General features: G+C 33.1%; 10 protein-coding genes and 2 non-coding genes across 12 annotated transcripts; 6 read left to right on the top strand and 6 right to left on the bottom strand.

Moving 5' to 3' along the window:
• The first annotated feature begins 69 nt into the window (after positions 1–69).
• Positions 70–1674, top strand: NAEGRDRAFT_35127 (eukaryotic peptide chain release factor subunit 1). The gene has a single exon (XM_002682054.1). The coding sequence runs from the start codon at positions 92–94 to the stop codon at positions 1406–1408; it is 1317 nt and encodes a 438-aa protein (XP_002682100.1). The 5' UTR covers positions 70–91; the 3' UTR covers positions 1409–1674.
• Positions 1675–1731: 57 nt separating this feature from the next.
• NAEGRDRAFT_78169 (uncharacterized protein) lies at positions 1732–2676 on the bottom strand. Its single transcript, XM_002681905.1, has 5 exons — positions 2656–2676; positions 2519–2589; positions 2119–2432; positions 1906–2056; positions 1732–1854 (listed from the first exon to the last, which is right to left on the bottom strand). The coding sequence occupies exons 3-5, from the start codon at positions 2381–2383 to the stop codon at positions 1746–1748; spliced, it is 525 nt and encodes a 174-aa protein (XP_002681951.1). The 5' UTR covers positions 2384–2432; positions 2519–2589; positions 2656–2676; the 3' UTR covers positions 1732–1745.
• Positions 2677–3213: 537 nt separating this feature from the next.
• On the top strand, positions 3214–3287 carry NAEGRDRAFT_t60. The gene has a single exon. It is a non-coding gene; the product is annotated as a tRNA-Arg (tRNA).
• A 176-nt stretch (positions 3288–3463) lies between these two features.
• NAEGRDRAFT_78168 (tripeptidylpeptidase II) lies at positions 3464–7514 on the top strand (the record flags this gene model as incomplete). The annotated part of the gene is made up of 1 exon (XM_002682053.1): positions 3464–7514. The coding sequence occupies one exon, from the start codon at positions 3464–3466 to the stop codon at positions 7382–7384; it is 3921 nt and encodes a 1306-aa protein (XP_002682099.1). The 3' UTR covers positions 7385–7514.
• A 294-nt stretch (positions 7515–7808) lies between these two features.
• NAEGRDRAFT_62665 (uncharacterized protein) lies at positions 7809–10796 on the top strand (the record flags this gene model as incomplete). Its single annotated transcript, XM_002682052.1, has 6 exons — positions 7809–9213; positions 9260–9562; positions 9607–9743; positions 9793–9822; positions 9868–9880; positions 9925–10796. 6 exons carry the CDS (start codon positions 7809–7811, stop codon positions 10794–10796), a joined length of 2760 nt encoding a protein of 919 aa, XP_002682098.1.
• NAEGRDRAFT_35122 (rab family small GTPase) lies at positions 10795–11794 on the bottom strand. The gene is made up of 4 exons (XM_002681904.1): positions 11693–11794; positions 11481–11640; positions 11368–11393; positions 10795–11322 (listed from the first exon to the last, which is right to left on the bottom strand). The coding sequence occupies exons 1-4, from the start codon at positions 11715–11717 to the stop codon at positions 10886–10888; spliced, it is 648 nt and encodes a 215-aa protein (XP_002681950.1). The 5' UTR covers positions 11718–11794; the 3' UTR covers positions 10795–10885.
• A 347-nt stretch (positions 11795–12141) lies between these two features.
• On the bottom strand, positions 12142–13377 carry NAEGRDRAFT_82443 (uncharacterized protein). The gene has a single exon (XM_002681903.1). It carries the CDS (start codon positions 13374–13376, stop codon positions 12153–12155), a length of 1224 nt encoding a protein of 407 aa, XP_002681949.1. The 5' UTR covers position 13377; the 3' UTR covers positions 12142–12152.
• A 434-nt stretch (positions 13378–13811) lies between these two features.
• NAEGRDRAFT_62662 (uncharacterized protein) lies at positions 13812–14417 on the top strand (the record flags this gene model as incomplete). Its single annotated transcript, XM_002682051.1, has 1 exon — positions 13812–14417. One exon carries the CDS (start codon positions 13812–13814, stop codon positions 14415–14417), a length of 606 nt encoding a protein of 201 aa, XP_002682097.1.
• A 1266-nt stretch (positions 14418–15683) lies between these two features.
• NAEGRDRAFT_t42 lies at positions 15684–15756 on the bottom strand. Its single transcript has one exon. It is a non-coding gene; the product is annotated as a tRNA-Ile (tRNA).
• A 203-nt stretch (positions 15757–15959) lies between these two features.
• Positions 15960–17135, bottom strand: NAEGRDRAFT_62661 (uncharacterized protein; the record flags this gene model as incomplete). The annotated part of the gene is made up of 1 exon (XM_002681902.1): positions 15960–17135. The coding sequence occupies one exon, from the start codon at positions 17133–17135 to the stop codon at positions 15960–15962; it is 1176 nt and encodes a 391-aa protein (XP_002681948.1).
• Positions 17136–18158: 1023 nt separating this feature from the next.
• On the bottom strand, positions 18159–19342 carry NAEGRDRAFT_62660 (rho family small GTPase; the record flags this gene model as incomplete). Its single annotated transcript, XM_002681901.1, has 8 exons — positions 18159–18476; positions 18524–18623; positions 18708–18712; positions 18898–18964; positions 19050–19063; positions 19115–19173; positions 19244–19258; positions 19306–19342. The coding sequence occupies 8 exons, from the start codon at positions 19340–19342 to the stop codon at positions 18159–18161; spliced, it is 615 nt and encodes a 204-aa protein (XP_002681947.1).
• Positions 19343–20208: 866 nt separating this feature from the next.
• On the top strand, positions 20209–21050 carry NAEGRDRAFT_30192 (uncharacterized protein; the record flags this gene model as incomplete). Its single annotated transcript, XM_002682050.1, has 3 exons — positions 20209–20410; positions 20462–20872; positions 20926–21050. The coding sequence occupies 3 exons, from the start codon at positions 20209–20211 to the stop codon at positions 21048–21050; spliced, it is 738 nt and encodes a 245-aa protein (XP_002682096.1).
• Positions 21051–23295: the final 2245 nt, after the last annotated feature.

Raw genomic sequence — 23295 nt, 5'->3', positions numbered from 1 at the left:
AGCTTGAAGACGACAAAATCTCCTTTACAACAATTGGGTCATCACCTGAATTTTTGAATTGAAAAAAATATTCTTTCATCATCGCGTCATTATGAGTGAATCGGCACACGAAGATAGAACCATTGAACAATGGAGAATAAAGAAGTTGATTAAAAACTTGTCTGAAGCCAGAGGTAACGGTACCTCCATGATTTCTTTGATTATTCCTCCAAAGGATCAAATTGCCAGAGTAACTAAAATGTTGCAAGAAGAATATGGTACCGCTTCAAACATTAAAAGTAGAGTCAACAGAATTTCTGTTCAAGATGCTATTACTTCTACAATTCAACGTTTGAAATTAATTACCAGAGTTCCTGAAAATGGTTTGGTTGTTTATTCCGGTACTGTTCTTACTGAAGACGGTAAGGAAAAGAGAGTTACTTATGATATGGAACCATTCAAGCCAATTAATACTTCATTGTATTTGTGTGATAACAAATTCCATGTTGAACCATTGCAAGAATTACTTGAAAGTGACGAAAAGTTTGGTTTTATTATTATGGATGGTAACGGTTGTTTATATGGTACTTTATCAGGAAACACTAGTGTTGTTCTTCAAAAGATTACTGTCGATTTGCCAAAGAAGCACGGTCGTGGTGGTCAATCTGCTTTGCGTTTTGCTAGATTGCGTTTGGAAAAGAGACACAACTATGTCAGAAGATGTGCTGAATTGTCTGTTCAACACTTTATTACCAACGATAGACCAAACGTTTCCGGTCTTATTCTTGCTGGTTCTGCTGACTTTAAGAGTGATTTGACAAAGACTGATTTGCTCGATCAACGTCTTCAAGCTATTATTTTGAAGGTTGTCGATATTGCTTATGGTGGTGAAATTGGTTTCCAACAAGCTATTGAATTGTCTCAAGATTGTTTGAAGGAAGTCAACTTTATTCGTGAAAAGAAAATTATTGATGAATTCTTCACTGAAATTTCTAAGGATACTAACAAGTTCGTATTTGGTGTCAGAGAAACTATTTCAGCTATGGATATGGGTGCTATTAAGACTTTGATTGTTTGGGAAAATCTTCCACATCTCAGAGTTAGCGTCAAGCAAACTAATGGAGAATTTGTTGTCAAATACTTGATGCCAGAAGATCTCAAGACTGGTAAACATACTTGTGATGAAAATGGTCTTCCTTTGGAATTTGAACAAATTACTCTCCTTGAATGGTTGGTTGAAAACTATAAGGCTAAGGGTTGTACTTTGGAAATTATTACTAACAGTACTCCTGAAGGTTCTCAATTCTGTAGAGGTTTCGGTGGTATGGGTGGTATCTTGACCTATCCAATGAATATGGATGAAGTTGCTTATTATGAAAATGATGAGCACTTGGCTGAAGACCAATTCAACGAAGATGACTTCATTTAAGACCTGGCGGAATTTAGCAGTGGTTAGAGGAGAGTTACTGCTTATTCCGTTCGGTCAAAGTTTGTCGCAGTCATCTTTTTTTCACACATTTTATCATTCTATTTTCTCAATTCATTTTGGAATGATATGTGTCGATTTTGTGGCGTGCTTGATCTGGAACTAGAACTTCAAGATGAATCGGCACACTTTGATTGACACTTAGAGTTTTAAAAACTCTTGTACAAATGGTGTATACTCCTCAGTCACCTCAATAAATATTTAAAAAAACAATACTCAACTCTATTTATTTACAAAACTAACTAAATTTAAAATTTAAATATATTCTTTTACAATTGTTTTATTCCTTCTTTGTTGGCATGAAATCATAAACAATTACAGAGAATAATTCAGTCATATCCAAATATTTAACCAATTCTTTGGCAAAGAAGAAATTCCAATCAGAAACTCTGTCATCATTGAAATTTAATTTAGAAATTAAATCTCCAATTTCAACTTACTCTTTCATTTCCAAGAAAACTTCTCCATTAATTCCCATCTTTACCATACATTGTTTCAAATCATTTGTGACAGAATCAATTTGTTGAGCTGAGATTGGAGTTCTATATTTCCTCAGAGCATACTTCCACAATAAAACAATCAAGTCACCAACTAGAAACAATTCATATAGTCCATAGCATAGAACCATATACATATTTCCATAACAAACTTACCTTCCTCTGGTGTTCTCATTAAAATATTTTCACGTGAAAACATGAATGGATCATCAATAAAATTAGATGAAGCAAATGATGCTGTAGAATTCATTGAGAGAGCTGACTTTTTCTTTGTCTTTTTCTTCTTTTCTTGTCTCAATTTCTCATATTTTACAAAATCATCATTATATGTCAATAAATTTTCTCTAATTCTCTCAACTTGAAAAAGTAATGTCTTTAATTCTCCAAGAGGTAAAAATTCATGATTAAAAGCTTCATCCATTGTTTCTAAATCTCCAGCGCATTGATTGAAGAGAGCAACCAAGTCAGTTCTATTTGTTCCGAGTAGTTCCGAAAGTGATTGTTTCGAATAAACACAATGGAAACTGTTAATTTAATCGGAAAGTGTGATATTTACCCAGTGTATTTCTTTGCTAATTTCTTATTATTTTTTGAAAGACCAATCTCACCAGCCCATTCTTCACAATCCTATTTTTCATAAATATTTCAATATTTCAATAACATTTTACAAATTGTTACAAAAATTTTAAATACCTTTGTAGACCATTTCTCAATAGCTAATGAAAGAAAAATACCATATTAAATACACCGATAACAACCCAATACTACTCACATTTGTTCTTCATTTTTTTAAAATGTCAATCGCCAGTTGCTCTGCTGTCATCCATCAAATTTGAAAAAATGTCTCGTATGAATGACTTTGTACTCCAGCAGTTGGTCCAAGAAAACGAAAGACTGCGAAAAGAATTAGAAGCATGCCAAAAAGCAATCCCAGTCTCCGAAGCAGCTAAATCACTTATTGAATATTGTGATACTCAACCTGACATGTTAATTAAACCAGAAACAAATGTGAAGAATAGATTCCATGGAAGTTCAGGAGGAGGTGGTGGTTTGTGTGGTGGTGGAAGTTCGGATTAATATTGCCAACCTAACTCGAGTAGTATATTCGTTTTTATAAATGTCTCTATAAATTTGTATCAAATAATTTATTGAAATTTCAATGCTTTTTTGATTTTAAATTGAAAAAAAATAAATAGCCTGATTTGGAAGTGGGTAATGAGAAGATTAGAATTTTTGAGATGTGTATATAAAGCCGTCATAGCTCAGTTGGATAGAGCACAGGACTTCTAATCCTGGGGTCGTGGGTTCGAGCCCCATTGTCGGTAAAATCTTTTTACATGTTTTCAAATCTTGTTGATCAACAATTTTAAAAGCAATGTAATGATTGTCAGGTTCTTAAAAAATTGTGGCATTTACAGTTATCTAGATCTTGTGTTATCTTGTTGCATTGTATTACAACAACTAAAAATAACAATTTCCTGATTTTTTACAACATAAAAAAATGCCACAAAGTGAATACCCTGTTGAAGGTCTTAATCCAAAGAGTGAAGTTCAAGGCCTTGAATTTTTAAAACTTTATCCAAACTACGATGGTAGAGGAGTAAGAGTTGCAATATTTGACACTGGAATTGATATCGGAGCTCCAGGTTTAAATGGCTTGACAACGGATGGTAAAAGAAAAATCATTGATGTTGTTGATTGTACAGGATCCGGTGATGTAGATACCAAAACTATTGTCAACCCTGATGCAAATGGAATTGTTATTGGAAAGACAGGAAGGAAATTAAAAATTGATGCAAAATGGAAGGAATTAAATAGTTCCAATGAGTATCACGTTGGTATAAAGAGTGTTTTCGAATTGTATCCCAAACCATTGATTGATAGAGTTAAGGAAGAAAGAAAAAAACAATTCCAAAAGAAACAAACAGAGAAAGTGAATGAAATTAAGGAAAAATCTAATTTATTGAAAAATTCTACCGATGAAAAATCAAAGAAGGAACTTTCAGAATTAGAAAAACAACTCGATTTATTGAACGATTTAATGAAGAATTATGAAGACTCTGGTCCACTTTTGGATTGTATTGTATTTTTAGACGAGAAGGCCAACGTGTATAGAGCTGTGGTTGTTCATGATAGTTATGATGCTGAGAAGAATATTTTTGAAACCTCTAGTTTTGATGAACAAGTTGTCGATTTGAGTAATGAAAAGTTGATGAGTGACTATAGCCTGAATTACGAATATTCCACCTTCACAGAACTTGATTTATTGAACTATTCTTTCAAGATTTATGATAATGGTAACTTGCTTTCTATTGTTACTACCTCAGGATCTCACGGCTCACACGTTGCAGGAATTGTTGGCGCTCACTTCCCAGATAAACCAGAATTGAACGGTGCAGCACCTGGTTGCCAAATTGTTTCATGCAAAATTGGTGATAATAGATTGGGTTCTATGGAAACTGGAACAGCTCTCAATAGAGGCTTAATTTCCTGCTATGAAAATAAGTGTTCCATTATTAATATGTCATACGGCGAGCCAAGCTCTCTTGCTAACACTGGTATCTTTAGAGAAAAGTTGGAAGAATTGGTTTACAATCACAATGTTACATTTGTCACCTCAGCTGGTAACGCTGGACCAAACTATACAACTTGTGGTGCCCCTGCTTCCTTATCTGACTCATGTATAGGTGTTGGAGCTTATGTAACCCAGTCTATGATAAAAGCTCAGTATGGACTTTCTGAGACAGTTCCAGATTCCCAATTTACATGGTCTTCCAGAGGTCCAACAGAGGATGGTCAATTGTGCCCAACTATTTCTAGCTTGGGTGCTGCTATTACCAGTGTACCAAACTATACTCTACAATCTGTAAATCGATGTAATGGAACTTCCATGTCTTCACCTCAATGTTCCGGTTGTCTTGCATTGCTTTATAGTGCCTTAATAGCTGAGGGAAGAAAATGGAATCCTTATTACATCAAAAAAGTTTTGGAAAATACTGCAAGAAATAATCATGAAAATGATGAAAAGAATGTGGATGAGCATAGCCATCATCCATTATCTATTGGTTCAGGATTAGTTCAAGTTTTGGACGCCTTTAAATTTATTGAAAAGCAAAAGCCATTCAATCCAGACACTGACGATTATAGATATGTAATTTCAATTCCACAAAGAAATAATGCAAGAGGCATTTATTTAAGAGAATTTGAGGAGACTCACTCAACCCAATTCTATACAGTCAGTATTGATCTTGTCTACAATGAGAAAACAAAGAATATGAGCAAGATCGAGTTTGAAAAGAGATTCAAACTTGTACCTATTTTTTCTAGCAATAATGCAAATACAGTCACAGATCACAAAGCAAATGAGACTCCAAAATTCATCAAAGCACCAGAATTCTTACACATACCAGGAACATTCTCATTCGTTGTTCAAATTAATACTGAAATTTTAGACGAAAATAATGTTTATTTTGCCAGAATTGATGCTCTTGATTGTGATAATATGGAATTCGGTCCAGTTTTCTCTGTTCCAATTACTGTAATGAAACCTTACAAGCTAGTCAAATCTGATACCGAAGTAGAATATAGAAAGACTTTCACCTATCAAATGAAATCAGGAGAACTCTATAGACAATATATTAGCACCCCTTCATGCTCTATTCAATACTGCAAGTTATCATTGAGAGCTGATGAAATGGACACACAAAAAATGCTCGTCTTCCATGCTACACAACTTTTGGACAGGGAAGCCTATTCTAAATATGACACCAGAAAATTCATTCAAGTTTCTCAGTCAGATGTTTCCACTCACAATATTAAGACTGTTCCAAATAGAACTCTAGAATTGACATTTGGTCAATTCTGGTCCTCTCCTGGACAATGTAAAATTACAGTTGATGTAGAATTCTATGGAATCGACTCTATCAATATTTCCAATGATGAGATATTCTTTGATGGAAGTGAAGTTGCTAGAAAGATACAACTCACTTCATCATTAAGAAATATGGAAATGAATATTTCTGCAAAACTTGATTCTTGGAAAGAAACACTCTCTCCAACCAATAGTGAAGATTCAAAACTCATTCAAATTCAAAACAATCCAAGAAATACCTATTTTGATACTGAAAAGTGTAGCTATGAAATGATACTTGACTATAATCTCAAGATGGCATCAGATCATGAAATTATCACCTCACTACCAGTTCTCTCCAAATTACTCTATGAATGCAATATTGAATCAAGAATGCTTATGATCTTCAATAAGAATAAGAAATTAGTCAAGGTTTCTGATTACCATCCTGAAAAATTCAAGTTGAAGAAGGGTGACTATGTTGTCAGAGCACAATTCAGACATGACAATATTGCAACCCTACAAAAGCTCAAGAATTATCCTCTCGTCATTACTCACGTACTTGCCAAACCAATTTCACTCAAATTATTCAAGCACATCAATGGTGCTCTTACTGATGTTGATAAACAAGATGAAAAATTCAAGTTGAGTTATGGTAGAAGCAATTCCTATGCCTTGGGATATTCTGGAGTTGAAAAGGATTTACCAAAGGAGGTTAAGGCTGGCGATAGATTGACTGGTAAATTCCAATATCAAGGTGTTGATGTTGCCACTGTTCCACTTACCTTTGTGGTTCCACCTTCTTTCTTGGCAAGTGAAAAATCAACTCCTGAAAAGGAAAATAAGGCTGATGAAAGAACGGCAGAACAAAAGTTCCAAGACTACATTATTGAACAACAAGTAACCTATCTTAAAAAGCTCAAAGCTGAAGCTTTACCATTTGTCAACACACTTTTAGAGAACAATCCAAAGTATTTGGGACTTCTTCTATTGAAGCTTGATATTCTCAAGGAACAACTCAAGACCAGCACTGAAAAGAAGGATCTCGTCAATCAAATTACTCAACTTGTTGATAGTGTCACTGAAGTCGCTAACATTTCTGATTTGATTATTCACTATGGTAGTCAACCAAAGAATAAGACAAAGAACGAAGATGAAGAATCTGAACTCGAACAACAAGCATACCAACTCAAATGTAAAGAAATGGATAAGAAGAAGGATGCACTCATTAATTCATTGCAAACCAAACTCGATTTGTTGTTAGATGATACAACTGGCTCAGAAATTTCGGACAGAGATACTCTAATCAAGCAAACAATGAAGACCCTCAGACAATTTGTTGATCCAACAGAGAAATTCCTCTTCACAGATGTCCAATATGATTTATACTTTAAATATCAAACAGTTGCCCTTCAAAAGTTGATTAAATCATTGGGAGAACAAAATGAAAATGAATCCAAATTGTATGATCTCATATCCAAGCTCACTGGAGAGATGGGATTCAACCATTGGTCCACTCTCTTGAAAAATAATAAGAAGATGAGATTCCCAGACAGTTATACCCTTTTCTAAAAGTACTATCTGTTCTTTGAACACTTAATATATTGCTTTTTATTGAATTTATTATTATGTTTTAATAACTTGTGATCATCAAATTAGAATGTTTGAAACGTCTTAGAAGCGTACACAATAAACCTCCTTCAGCAAACAATACAGTAGTACCCAAATTATGCGTAAGGCACACCTATTTCCGAAATAGATCATTCACCAACAATTTCTCTTAATTGAGGCACGACCTTTTGCAAGTTCAAAAAAAATCAACAGTAAATCAACTTGTAGCTTCTGGTGGTTGTTTTAAATAATTATGAGAGACAATTCTTCTAAGTGTTCAAAGCTGAGGAAGAGTTGCAACAATTCAGAAGGAATTAGTGCAACAAGAATGATGATGAAGAATTTGGTGCTAAGTTGTTTTCTGCTGATTATCATAACAACAATGATGACCGAGAGGGCTTTGGCAGCACCATCAATAAGTGAAGAATTTATTAGTTTTAAGGCCATGATGAATAGTAATAATAGAATAGAAGGCGAGGGTAATAATTATATACTTAATTCAGAGAATAACATTCTTCATGGTAATTTGAAAAGAAGAATTAAACAAGAAGAACAAATTGCTGAATATATTATAAAGATTAAGAGTGAAAGGGAGAGGAATCATCCTTTGACAAGAGTAGGAAATTTTTTAAATCATGGTGTGTTTAAAGTTGTTGGAAAGTTGAGTCAATTGCTGGCTTTTAAGGATGATTTAGAGTTTATTGGAAACTATGAAGAAAGATTCAAGTCAATTTTAGATTTTGCAGAAATTGAACACATTTCAATCCAATATTTGAATAGCTCAAAGAGATCTCTGACCACTCCAAGATATTTGAGGGCTTCAATTTCTCTTACCCATTCGTTGGATTCTCTCACAACTGAACAGCAAAATGAATCAGCTCAACAAATAGCCAATAATCTTAATGAATTATTGGGAAGTCAACTTATCAAAGGAAGGGATTTCTTCCCAATTGAAGTAATTTCAGATAGTCATTTCGAAATTCAATTTTCACCTCTAGTTTCTGCAAGAGTTGGACAAACTTTGAAGAGTCACCCAAACGTACACTATGTTGAAAAGGTCCATCAACTTGGCTTTTTCAATAAGAATGGAGTTTCCATCTCACAATCAGTTAATGCCAACTCTGTGGCAAGAGCTAGTCCATTCTATGATCTTGGAATTTATGGAGAGGGACAGATAATTGGATTGAGTGATACTGGTATTGATCACGATCATTGCTTCTTTAGAGATTCTTCCAATGTCAATGTCTTTGATGAAAATCATAGAAAGATTGTGTCATATAATACAATTACATTCCAATTTAATAATCAAAAGATTACTACAGATTTTAAGGATGATGTTTCTGGACATGGTACTCACGTAGCAGGTTCCATCTCTGGCTCAATGGAAAATACAGATTTTTCTGACACTGTCAATCAATATCATGGAATGGCTCCAGCTTCAAAACTATTCTTTGTTGATATGAAAGATTCAAACAATGACAATATGTTCATGTCTAATGATTTAACAGTTCTCTTTAAACAAGGATATAATTACGGCGCAAGAATTTTCTCCAACAGTTACGGAACCTCTGCTTCTGTCTATGTTACTTGTTCTTATGATTGTAAGAATTGTAGAGTGGTCAATGCATTTGATTCATTCAATTCTGGTGATTCGATTACTGATGCCCAGTGTAACAGATTGTTTGGTTCTGAAACATGTTGTTCCATTACAAACTTTTACACTTCTTCAGCTTATAACCTTGACAAGTATTTGTGGGATAAACAGGATGCAGTTATTCTCTTTGCTGCAGGTAAGTTGTTTCCAAATTGGAATTTCTTATTCTAAACACTTAAAAGGAAATGATGGAGCACTCGCCAAACAAGGAACTCTCACAGAGCAATCAAACTCAAAGAATATCATTAGTGTTGGATCATCTCGTTCTTCAAATAGTGGAATTCTTACCTCACTGTATTATGAAGATTACTATACAAAGATTAAGGAAGCATCTCTAAATTTTGCTGGACCTGAAGAATGTTGTTTATCATTATCTACCAATGTGAGATCATACTGTTGCCCAAGTTATGTTGAAAATCAGTTTAAAGATACTAAAGCTTACAATGAGATGAATATCGCTTCATTTTCGAGTAGAGGACCTGCTGGTATGTTTTCTTTGATTTTTACAAGTTAATTAAGGTAAATGAAGATGGAGGAAGAATTAAACCAGATTTAGTTGCAGTTGGAGAAAATATTGTGAGTGCTCACTCTGATGGTATAATTACTACCAATCAATGTGGAACTGGTCGTCCAAAAGAAGGAAACGATGCTGCTCTTCTTTCAAAGGTAAGTTGTGTTTTTTTAAACTTTTTTCACATAAACTCATTGAAAATAGAGAGGAACTTCAATGAGTACACCTCTAATGGTAAGTATTTAATTATTTAATATTATATTTAATATTCCTTTAAAGGCTGGAGCTGCTGGTAAGTTATTTCAATTTCAACTTAAGTTTCAACACTAATAATAGCTTTGATAAGACAATATTTACAGAAGAATAGAGGAGTTTCCAACCCATCAGGACCTTTGATTAAAGCTCTCTTGGTCCAATCAGCTGTTCCATCTAAAGGAACAGTTTCATTGAATGGAGACGAAACTGATAGAGTTGAGCTAAATGCCTATTTTCAACCAAATCCTGTTGAAGGTCATGGTATTGTTTCCTTGGGATCATTGCTGAAAACTGAAACTGGAAATGATGTTGGCTTGACATTCTTTGAAAATTCGTTCACTGCCTCCTCTCAATCATTCAAATTATGTTACAAAGTTGAAAGTGCAAGTTGGATCAAAGCAACTTTAGCTTGGTACGATTATCCAAGTGATATTTCTTCTTTTGTTCCACTCATTAATAATTTGGATTTGATTGTAAATACATTCACCACTGATGGAACAAGTTTCAAAAATCTTGTAGTGTATGGAGGTAATGATTTAGGAGCAGTGGACACTGTAAATAATTTGGAAAAGGTTATTGTTAATTCTTTGGGTGCAGCTTCATATGTTAGTGTTGCAGTTTATATGAATCAATTGGCTTCAGTTACAACTAGTCAACCTTATGCTTTGGTGTTGACATCAACAAATGGAACTCTAGTTCAGGTGAATGAAGCATTTTGTACATACTCAAAAGATGTTCCTCCTCGTGCTTTTAGACCAAATATTGTTGCTGCAATTGTTATACCAATTGTTTTTGTAATTGTATTCACCATAATTGTTATAATCATAATTATTGTGATATTGATCCTTCGTTTTACAAAAAAGAATGAAATCCAAAGAAAAAAGAGTGTCAATGCAGCTGCCATCAGTGAAAGTGTCATGCCAGAAATGCAAGATTTTACTCCAACTTATTAAAATAAATTATTTCATCAATTTATTATTGTGGATTTCTATTGAATTGAGTTTATACATTAAATATTTACAATAAAGAGTGTCACTCAAACTTAACAACCACAACCACCACCTTGAGCTGGTTTTGGTTTTGGTTTATCACCTTCACCATCATCAATGATGACCTTGTCACTTGGACCTATTGGTTCATCTTTACGATCCTCTTCTGGTTTCTTACTCTTTCGGCTTTGGGTCTTGTAAATTTCCTTCAAAAGTGTGGTGAAAGCTTCATCTACGTTAGTACTATCCAAAGCAGATGTTTCCATGAATGAAACGTTATGTTTTTCAGCAAAAGCTCTACCAGTTGCTGTTTCTACTTGTCTCAAGTGATTCAAGTCACACTTGTTACCAACTAAAATATTGATACAACCATTTTCTCCTTGATTTTCAATTTCCTTGAACCATTTTTCCAAATTATCAAAGCTTTCTTGGTTTGTAATATCATAAACAATAAGAGCTCCGTTAGCACCTCTGTAATAAGCAGCAGAAACTATAAAATTGTTTAGACATTAAAATAATCAAATTATATACTTACTTGCTCTGAATCGTTCTTGACCAGCACTAAAAACAATAATTATACATGATATTATTACGTATCAATGTCATTGATTATTATTAAAACACAACAATAATAATTATACTACGTACGTATCCCAAATTTGACCCTTGATAGTTACACCATCATATTCAATAGATTTAGCACCAAACTCAACACCGATAGTTGGTTTTGTGTCTTTAGTAAACTTATTTTGAGTAAATCTGGTAATTAAATTTGATTTTCCGACACCAGAATCTCCAATAACAACAACTATCATCATCAAATATAAAATTAAATAAAATCATCATCAAACTCATCTTACCTTTGTATAAAACGTCGCAATCCATCCTTTATATATATTGACAACTAGTAAGACAAAACGTTAGTTTCCTCTTGTTTTTTAAAAATGGCTCCAAAAATATTGGTTATTTTTTTACAACTGTTTTTAAAATAGCTAAACCACCAAATTTTCTTTCTGTGCTCTTTTCGAACCGTTAATTTTCTCTTTCCATGCGCGACAGAGAGAAGATGAAACAGAAATAGATGGAGAATTTTAACGTTATGGTTGGGCGCAATGCACAACAACAAACACCAGTATCACTTCTAGAAAAGAATCATACACGTATTGAAAAGTAGTTGGTTTTTAGGTCTGTTGTTGAGTTGTTTGTGGATGAACAAGAGTTCAACTGGTGCAGATTCATAGGATTGAAATTTGACAGGTGAACAAGGTGATTGGTTGGATAATGGTTGACGGCTCAAGAACAAAAATAAATTAATTATTATTATTTTATTGAAATATTAAATCCATTGAGGTTAGTTTCTAATAGTACTTTCTCAGAGTTTCTAATAAATGATTCACCATTAGCTGATAAACTCCAAATTTTTCCAGTCATTTGACAACAAATAAAGTATGATGAGGTGTTAATATTATTTGTGGTTGATAATTGATTTGAGGTGGTCTTATTTTGTTTGAAAATTCTCAAACCTGCACCATCACCTTTCCATAAATCACTCAAACTTGTTGAATTTGCCAAGTTAAATTCATCAAAATCTTGTGGAAGAGGTCCATTGTCTTGAAAACCTTGCCAACATTCTTTCCAAGAATTTGCTGGTGAAGAAAGAAATGGAACAATGACAAGTTTTGGCATATCCTTTTCTTTAGAAATGGCTGTTGGATAACAATTTGGATACCATGAATCATATCCAATCAAGAGAATAACTCTTCCAAAATCTTCAATCTCAAAGGTGAAATCATTCGATTTGAAAATTCTATCTTTTTGCTTTGTGAGAATGTAATGTTCATCTTCTGATGGGAATGCCTTGACACTAATATGACAAATATTTCCTCTTGGATCAAAAACAATTGATTGATTGTAAAATCCATCATTGGTCAATCTCTTGAACTTGTGAGTATATTCAATTTTTGGTAAATAAATTGAACCTGCAATGACATAGGCATTCCTATTAATGGCAATCTCTGAAAATGTACTCAAATAAACATCAAACATTAATTGTGATTTCATCTTGAAAATACTTCTATAAATTATTCCCTCCCATGCTACAAAACTTAATAAATTAGTCAATCTTTTAATTTCTGAAAAGTAAATCCAACATTCATTAATAAAGTATCTTATAAATTGAATAATATTTGAAAATGCAATAAATATTATTGCTAATAATTGTGAAGGAATCCAAAAAGTGAAGGGTTGTTCATTTAGACAAATTAACCATGCTCCAATCATTTCTGGGAATATTATTATATTTCTTTTAAAGGATTTATCTATTGATTCTTCTTGTTTTGATGCTAAATCTACAAAATTATTCATAGCTTGCTTGAATGTTTCTTCATTCCGATAATAATCTTGATTTAAATTTGTTGGATGAACAACAATAATATTGGTTTCATTATTAGCTTGATCCGATGATGAAACATTCTCCACATTATTGTCATCAATGATTTGCTGCTGCTGTGAGACAACTTGTTCCCCTTCTTGGTGTGAAATCATTTTTTCTTATTTGCCAACAAATTGATTGACCAAAAAAGACAATTCTATTCGGAAAGTGGTAATGAGTCTCCAATTCAAACCAACAAAAGAAAGGCTGAACAACATATACTAACACCACGTAAATTGCAAAAGATTTACACTTCTTCAGATTCTTTCAACTAAAGTTTGTAAATAGAGTCATTGTGAGAACTTTGACTACTAACCGTGGGGCTAATTTGATTTCCAGACCTATGGTATTGGTAAATCTTCGCTTGTTAAAAAGTTTAGGCAAGTGTATGAAGACAATCATTTCGAATGGGATGAGTCCACAAAGTTTGTTAGGGATTTGAAATTACTTGTTGTGCACCAACCAATACAGTTGATGAGTACATAAGAAAAAGTGTTTTGAATGCGTACAGAAATCAATTAGTGCACGATTTGTCTACAACACAAGAAATGTCAGGATTGAGAAAGAAGTTCAATGAAGAATTATCTGAATTTAGAACTGCATATGACATGCTAGATCATATTGACTCTGTACATGCCCCAGAAGGTTATCTAGTCTTTTTTGATGAGGTGGATAGATTATGCGAAAAGGACAACAGTATCAAACCTTTGGAAACACTATTTAATACAGTTGCACCTCTTGTAGTTGGTAAGCGAAGCTCAGTCATTGTGAGTGGCCACTCACCTATTCAATATCAACTACAAACAGACAGATCTCCATCTGACTATCAAATGGTATTTCTACCTTCAATGGATGATGAAAAGTTAAAGCTAATTCTGGAGTGTACAGTAGTCAATCTTGGTGGCAAACACACATCGTTATCACATGTATTGTCATTATTAGGTTTGAAGGACGAACCAAAGTTTATCACTTTGCTAAAGGAATATGCTGGAACTGTGCCAAGAATTATGAGAAATTCAATTTGCTATATTTTATCAAATCAAACAAGATTGGAAACAACTGAAAAGATTGAAGCTGTGTTGAACAATAGAGCATGGCAAAAATCAACAGATGTTACCATTCAGATTGGAGGAACAAGCTGTATTGGTGTCTAAGTTATTCACCTTATTTTGTCTTGGCATTCCAATACCATCTTCAGCAATAGTCCAATACATTGGAAGATTAAGATTTCTAATAGAGCTCTTGCCTGTTTTTCTCATTCATTTTTACGTGAAAGATGAATTGATTTACTTGAATATTCCAAAAATCCTTCAACACAGTATAATATCATCACTGAAACAATACACTCCATATTGGTGTGAGAAATCAAATCATTAACTTATACACTAGCTCCCATATTCGATAAGTCTAAATTTTTGGAGTTAGCAGCAATGGATGTTTTGGTAGATCAGATAAGCTCATTGATCTCAGGAGAAGAAAGTACCTTTGGAAAAATTTGTAATCGAATATTCAAACACACTTATTAACAACCCAGGAAGTTCAAACAGATATAATTCCTAGTTTGCTACCACAATCTACAATAATTAGCCATAAATATGATTCCCTTCCATTCATTTTGAAGCAGTCAAATATAACCAATTTTTGTTTCGGTGTTCCAATACCATTAAATAGTGGTTTCTCTGTTTACCTTTAATAAACCCCATAAACTAATGCTATTAGAAATTAAGCTAAAACAAGAGGATTCATTCAACTTGAAACATATACAAACTGAAATTAACGAAGCTGTGAAACTACTTCCCAAACTTCCGGTCACTTCAAAACCAAGTTTGCAAAGCGATGCTGTGAGTGTTACATTGGTGATAGTAGTATTCAGATATTCAGAAGACATTCTAGAAGTCATTGGACAGAACGGAGAGGACGGAGCTCTGCTTATTGCTGAAACCTGTTATTTAGATGATGAAAACAATCTTACATATGAGTATCTACCATGCAAACAGTCTTGGTTAAAAATCTCAAATGGTGGTATTGAAGTGGATTGGGTTTACAAAATTTTCTTGGGAAAGATGTTTTTGCGTTCTTCAACTCAAACGAACCCAATGAAAAAATCTATAAGGATATCATTAGCAACACAACGACTCGAGTGCAGTACTAAACGGTTGTTGTTGATAAAATAAATTTCAAATTCAAACTTTCAATGAATGTTCTTCAAACACCGTGAGGTTACTCATCATTATTGTTGTTTATAAACCCCACCTCCTCAAAATTTTAAAGGTCAGAATAGCCTGAAAAAGATCATATGTCAAAAATTCAACTTGCTGATAACAAACAAGCTGGAGATAGAGTATGTAGGTTATCTTGTGTCCATTATTAAGAAAAATTGCTGTGAGAATTTAACTTCAAAACCAATAAGCAAAACGTATTGCTGACGGACGGGATCGAACCGGCGACCAATGGCTTATTAGACCAACGCTCTACCGACTGAGCTACGCCAGCTTCATTCAAAGCATTTGCGTAACCTTAATTGTTATCAAATACCTTAAATGCTTATTCATAATTTAAATTAGAAAAAATGTGTGTCTACTCCATCTCTAATTAATAAGAAATTGATTCAAAGAATATTGATAAAAACAATTATGATTTAAATTGGTCAAGATTGAATCCACAAGTTTATACGTTAAAGTTAAAACTAATCTAAACTAATCTCCAAAGTCCACACAAATACTTGCTGCTTGTGTCATTTTACGTATGTATTCAACTCCTTCACCAGAAATAGTATTTTCAGAAATAAACAGACTGCTCAATTGTTTCATTTTACTAATTGACTTGAATCCTTCATCACTAACATTATTTCTACAAATATCTAGATGTGTTAATTGGTTCAGTCTGCTTATGTACATAGCTCCTTTATTACCTAAATCATTGCCTCCTATATAAAGTTTAGTTAATTTTTTCAATTTGTTAAGATATTTAACTCCTTCACTGTTAATGTTATTATAACTAAGGTCAACATCTGTTAATTGTTTCATTTCACTTATATATTTAACTCCCTCACTATCAATTTCACTGTCACAGCAATAAAGTTTTGTTAATTGTTTTAATTGAGTAATGTATTTAAGTCCTCCAGAACCAAAGTTATTCGCAGAAATAGAAAGTTCTGTCAATTGTTTCAATTTAGAAATGTGTATAGCTCCTCTTATATTGATATTATTGAAACCAATATTCAGATTTGTTAATTGTTTCATTTCACTGATATATTTAGCTCCTTCATCACCAATATCACCGCTATAAATAGAGAGAGTAGTTATCTGTTTCAGTCCACTAATGTATTGAGCACCAATATTACCAATATGATTGTACTGAATAGATAGACTTGTTAATCCGTTCATATTTCCAATATATTTAACATCCTCTTCTTCAATTTCATTATTAGAAACATCCAGATAGGTCAATTGTTTCAATTGGCTTATATATTTGGTTCCTACATCAATAGTATTGTTGGATATATCAAGCTTTGTTAAATGTTTAAATGATTCGCTGATAACTCTAGCTCCTTCAGAATTAATCTTATTATCAGAGATGTCAAGTTCTGTTAATTGTTTCAAATCAGCTATGTCCCAAACATTATCAATACCAATTCCATGAATATGAAGACTTGTTAATTGTTTCAATTCACCAATGTATTGAAGTGTTTCATCATCAACTTTGAATTTCTTATTCTTATTGCCATATGAAATACACAGTTTTGTCAATGATTTCATCAATAATAAATTCTTGTAAACATTGGATTGTTTTTCAATCACAAGATTTGCAATATTTTGTATAAAGTGACCATTTACATCGGAATGGCATTTCAATGTCATTTGCTTGCACATTGTTAACACAACATGGTACCATTGTTTAGAAACCAACGAACAATTCATGACAAGAAATTTAAAATCATCATGAAATGATAAAATTTCATAAATAACATCATCATGAAATGCATCATCTCTTTCCATTTTTTTAATTTGTTAATTTTTGTTGTGGAACTTTAATCACCAGAAATACTAATTCCTAATATGTGGTCCATTTTGCTTTAGTTCCATTCAACAGATTGCAATCCAATCGAATGAAATATTCTTGCTGATGGCGACTTGATGGGTTGTTGCCGTAATTGACAATTTTGTGAAAGCATTTTTTTCAATTTAAAACTTTTAATTTTAATTGAATTTATTACTTTCTTATGGAATCAATTAATTGTTTGGCATAAACTCCTGAATAGAGTTAAAACAAATCTAACCAATTTCAAACATCTCTTGAATGGAGAAACTGGTTTAGAAAGATGAAGTTGTACGAATTTCCGAAGATAAAACTTGAAAGAGTTGATCACCAGTTATATATTATGAAATATACGAATTTACGTTAAATCTTATAATTCTGCCATCTTCCAAAGGATAGGAAACTGTTGTATTTCTGAAAGGAACTTCATCTTGAGTGTATCATGGATCAGTGATTCGTTTCTTTTGAAAATAAATACCTAATGAATTAATAGTCAGAACCTCTACTGATTCTTGGTGTTAAAATTGCCAACAAATTGATTGACCAAAAAAGACAGCGTTGTTATCTTTACTGTGTGAAGGACTAGATCAAATTTCACAACATGGTTTGAGTTAATGATAATGTGTTCAGCACCAAGATCTAGTCAATTAACAAATAAAGAATTTTACTGTTTAATAATATCGTACAAAATCTAGTTGTGTGTTTTTTTGGACATTGGTAGTGTTGAAGGAGTGTGAGTAGTGATTATGTGAAAGTTTTGAAAAATTTGTGTGAAGAGAGATATGTAAAGAAAATGTTTTCTTTTCCATTTGATTTCAATATAAATATAAATTCTTTGAGTTGTCAATTATTGTACTTTACATTAAAATACAACATCCATCACCATTTCCTTTAGATTCATTGCTTGGAGTTGCAGCTTTTCCTCCTTTAGCAAAACGAACATCCAAAGCTTTTTGGAAAATTTCATCAACACCCTTTCGTGTACGAGCTGATGTTTCAATGTAGTGGGCTGCTCCGATTTCCTTTGCAAGTTTTTCACCTTCTTCTGCTGTGAGAACTTTTTCACCATCTTTAGCTAATTGTTCAATCATTGCCTTGTCATCTCTGATATCGATCTTGGTGGCAACGAGAATGATTGGTGTTCCCTTGCTGTATTCATTCAATTCCTTAAGCCACTAAACGTATGTGAGCTTTACTGCTCAGTAAAATATTCGAAACTTACCTTTTCTTTAACGTTATCATATGATGATCTACTATTTACGGAGAAACAAACAATAAAAACGTTGGTATTTGGATATGAAAGATATCTCAGACGATCATATCTATTTTTGAATAATAGAGAAATTTTCAAAATAAACAAGCAAGAAGAAAGTAAACCTTCAATAATTATTGAACAAGAATAATACTTACTCTATTATAATAAATCATCACCATGAATATAAATTTAAATAAATAATAATATTTACCTTCCTATTTAACGTTTAGGAAGAGAGTGAATACGTATTCATCATGGAACAATGTTAGAAAAACAAAATCAAATAATTGAAATTTTCATCAATTTAGCATTAATTTTTTCATGAACGAATTATTACTTACTTGACCAGCTGTATCCCATAAACTCAAACGAACAACACTATCTTGGTATTTTACATTGGTATCATAGCTATATATTATTTTGTTATTGTTGTTATTAGAATGATGTGATTTGGATGAATTTAATTCATCAAATAGAGCGCACAAATACATACTTATCAAAGACAGTCTATGATGATGATGAAAGGTTATAACAACAAGTTTAGGCTATTTTACTTACAGGAATGTAATCCTCCGGAAATTCATTATTAACATAGACCATCAACAAACAAGTCTTTCCTGTTATTGTCAAATGTCAATTTAAAACCATCAATTAATAATCAACAACGAAATTTCTTCTCCTACGTACCGACAGCACCGTCACCTGTAAATTCAAATTAATAAACTTTGAATTCAATAGTAAATACTTACCAACAGCGACAACTTTACAAGTTTTGTTATTAGACATTTTGTGTATTTTCTAATGAAAGTATGGTGGGAAAGATTTTTGAATAAAAAGAAGAGGGTGATGATGGATTTTTTTTGCTGTTGGAAAAAACAATGTCATCCGTCTATCGTGTCAATTCTCTTTGCCCTCTGAGAGCCTAAAACTCTCTGACATGAGCGTGTTGAGGATGCTCTCGTTCGATTTTGACAAACGACTTGCGCTTTTCCTTGTTCACTTACTGCACAGAAAGAGGATTCGGTTATGAAATTCGTTACTTCATAGTGTTCATCTTATGATTTGGTCATTTCTATTGTTGCATGGCAATTAATTTCAAATTACAATCAAATTGACAATCCACCACAACCAATTATATAAAGTGGTTTGTTGTTTTGATGCAGTTTCGAGTCGTCTTGTTATTAGTAAACTATTGAAGTGTTGGAAATTGGAGAATGGAAATTCACAAGGCTAACGACGAGACAGAACGAATCGTTGTGGCTTTAAAGGGTCAATAAATTGGCGACTTGAGAAAATTGGGAAAAGTTTTCTAATATTGATTTGTTAATGTCATTCTAAACTGCCACAAAAAGTCCTTTGAAAGTATTGTGCCACTCACTTTGTTTCATGCATTAGAAAATTACCTCAACAATTATCTACTTTAATTCACCTTGTTAAATAATTAGAAGCAGAAACTGTTGACTAATCATTGGACAGCACTAACTCCTATCAATAGTAGGAATGAGAGAAAACCGACCCATCACAACGTAATGGCAGTACAAATCAACACAAAATTAGAGAAATAGATTGTAGCAATAAATCCCGATGATGTTATTTACGGTAGGTGGATGTAATTTGGCGCCATTCAATTACGTTATTTCAAGCAAAAAAGAATGAGTGGTTCATCATCGGAGGGAGCATCATCAACTGCCAGTGCTCTTCCACCATTGGAATATCATAACTTGACTTTGAATGCAAAGAAGAGGAGATTTTATACACCCTATGAAGTGAGTGAACATAATTGTGCTAGTGATTGTTGGGTGTCGTTTTTAAATAAGGTGTACAACCTTACTCCACTCATTGCTCTAAACAAAAGTATGTAATCACTATACTACAAATCGGAATAATGATCAAATTGGATTTTAGCTTCTGTATTAATTGAACCAATTGTTGCTAATGCTGGAAGGGATATTTCCCATTGGTTTGATGCAACAACACAAGATGTAAAAACATGGATAGATCCAATCATTAACGAAAGAGCCTTCTATACACCAATGAAGAGATTTTTACATGTACCTGCACCACCTTATGAAGCAAAATCAAAAACTCAAGAAGTGATTCCTGTAGTGCCTTGGTGGCAAGACTCAAAGTACATGATTGGGTATTTATCAAGGAAAACCCGATTTATAAGAATTATCAATACACTAACACAAGATGATCATCAATTGGAAGTCTGTTCTGAGGAGACATTAAGGGAGATTTTGGATAGATACTTGGTTTTCAATGCTCATGCAGCAAGTTACACATGGAAACGACTAGGAGAAGTTTTAGATATGGGTAAGTTCACAATTTAATATCACTAATTGGTCCTATCGTAAAATGAATTGTAGAAAAAACCTTATCTGAGAATGGAATTGAGGATGAAGATGGAGAGTTTGAAGAGTTGGGGATTAGAGATGACTATTACATTCCTGCCATCCATCTCATGTATAATGATGATTTAACAATTGGCTAGACGACATTTATTTGAATGGGCAATTTAACGAACAATAAACTCCCTCCACTAATTTTCTGTTATAAAAAAAATATTAAAAAAAAGATGAAAAAATTAAGCCTTAAAAAACCTAATCGATCCCATTTGTTGTACAAGGATGAACGAATAGAGTCAAAGGAAATTACTGATAATACAGATAAACACACTGAAAATAATTCTGATGGGGATGAAAGAGAGCTAGAATTCTGTAAGTTTAATATTTATAATTTTAAGGAATTTACCAATTCATGTAGGGAAAAAACTTGTTTCCAATCTTGATGAGGAAATGATATTAAAACAATTACATAATGTATCGTTGGATAACAAATCGAGAGATTCTTCGGATGAGCTTAATGAAATTAAAAAACAACTAAGTGAATTAATAATAAGATCCATAGATGATAGAGATGAAAGAGAGTCCGAATCGTCTGTGTTAGAAACAACACCTGAGAAAAGGGGGAATTTAACAACAACAAGAAGAGAATTTCAAAAACAAACGGATGAAATTGATGCCAAGCTGAGTGCAATTAGAGAGAAGGTAAAAAATCATCTCTCACCAAAGTCACTTCCTCAACAAAACTCTCAGCGAAACATTAAGAAAATAATGTCTGTTTCCACGTCCAGCAATGGATCTCCGAATAACACGGCTGTAATTTTAGGGAATGATGGTTCCAATGATGTTGAAAAACAAAGACTGCGATACATGGTGATAAAACTTCAAAAGGAGTATCAAAATTCAAGACTAAGAGAGAAGAGAGCTATTCAAGTTGCTAGGGAATACTCTGGACTCGTTTCGAGACATCAACAATATGTAAACAATCTCAAAAGAAAATATTTAGAAAGAGAACGACAAATTCTGGAAATGAGAGAAATGATTGGTAAGTTTGACACTAAATTTTTGATTGTGATTCCAACTCTAAACGATAGATGAATTAAATGGAGCCTTACAAAGAGCTCATTTAACAAGTCAATCTCACAACTCAACAAGGTCCCTAATTGAAAAAATATCGAGTAACTTTGAAACAATAATGGAATCAATAACTTCAAAGAAGGAGCTGGTTAAGATAATTGAGCAACAAAAGGAGGAGCTTGAACATCATGCCACTCTAGTGAAGAAAATTTATAAGAATACCCAATAGTGAACAATTACAATAAATTATGTAAATTGATAGAATTGTTAACATTGGAAGGTGTTTTGAAGACCGTCCTAGCAGGCATGCAAGGTCAATATTAAAGTATAATTAGTATCTTGTTCGTGAGGCAATTATTTGTGATGTGCCAAGACAAAAGGTCAACTTTTATTCAAAAACCTTTGATCAAAATAATTAGAAACCTCTCAAAGTGCTTTGGCATACTGCAAATGCAATTAGTGCAAGGTTCTTAGAAGTAGAGTTACCATCCCACATTTCATGAAACCATACCGACATTCTTCTTGCATCCTCTTTTTTAACACTCTCTGTCATTTCATCTTAACAACATGTGGAGCGAGTAGGGGTAAATTTCGTCTGGTCTTCCATTGTTGATCTTACAAACTGTTATGAAGTCTCTATCAAATAGATGGAAAATCCAATGATCCAAATCGTCTACTTCAATGCCCTCTTGTATTGTACCCAAGGCCTGAGGGTTTGATTCAACATGGAGAGATGTAAAAAACGTACTCTAAACTTATTTCCATTCAAATTAGGGGAACAAGCAATATGAGGAAACTCTTTAACTGTAACAGCATCTTTTTTACCATTAGCATTAACAAGTAATGAAATTCGTGAAGAAGAACTACATATAGCAGCCGAAAATCTTCCACTACTGTTATCACCAATGGAAGCCAGTTCTCCTAATGATCTTGATAAGAGTTTCGCTATAACCGTGTGGAGTAACTTGATACAATAACATTGATCTATTTCATCTACAATACAAGTACAAACTTATCTTCCCTTTGTAGAGCTCTCGTAATGTTGTTAGATCTTCCTCCCTCTGTTTCAATTGTAATACCCTGTTCATTTAGCACCATCTCCCCAATCTCCAAAACAGTGTGGTTTTGGAGAAACAGCTCATTTTCAATTTCTAAGTATGAGATATAAATGGGAATGATTTTTGGGAATATCAATGGTGCTACCAATACCTCTTGGTCCAATTAGAGTATGTGAGTTTAAACCTCTAGTATTTTTGTACTCATTTGCTTCATCACCTTTTCTGTTTCTTCCATAACATGATGATTAAATCGTAGGTT

The sequence above is a fragment of the Naegleria gruberi genome (genome assembly GCF_000004985.1).
Source record: "Naegleria gruberi genomic scaffold NAEGRscaffold_4, whole genome shotgun sequence".
NCBI lineage: Eukaryota > Heterolobosea > Eutetramitea > Acrasida > Naegleriidae > Naegleria > Naegleria gruberi.
The sequence above is the reverse complement of the archived record's forward strand: the minus strand, read 5'-3'. Positions and strand labels throughout refer to the sequence as shown.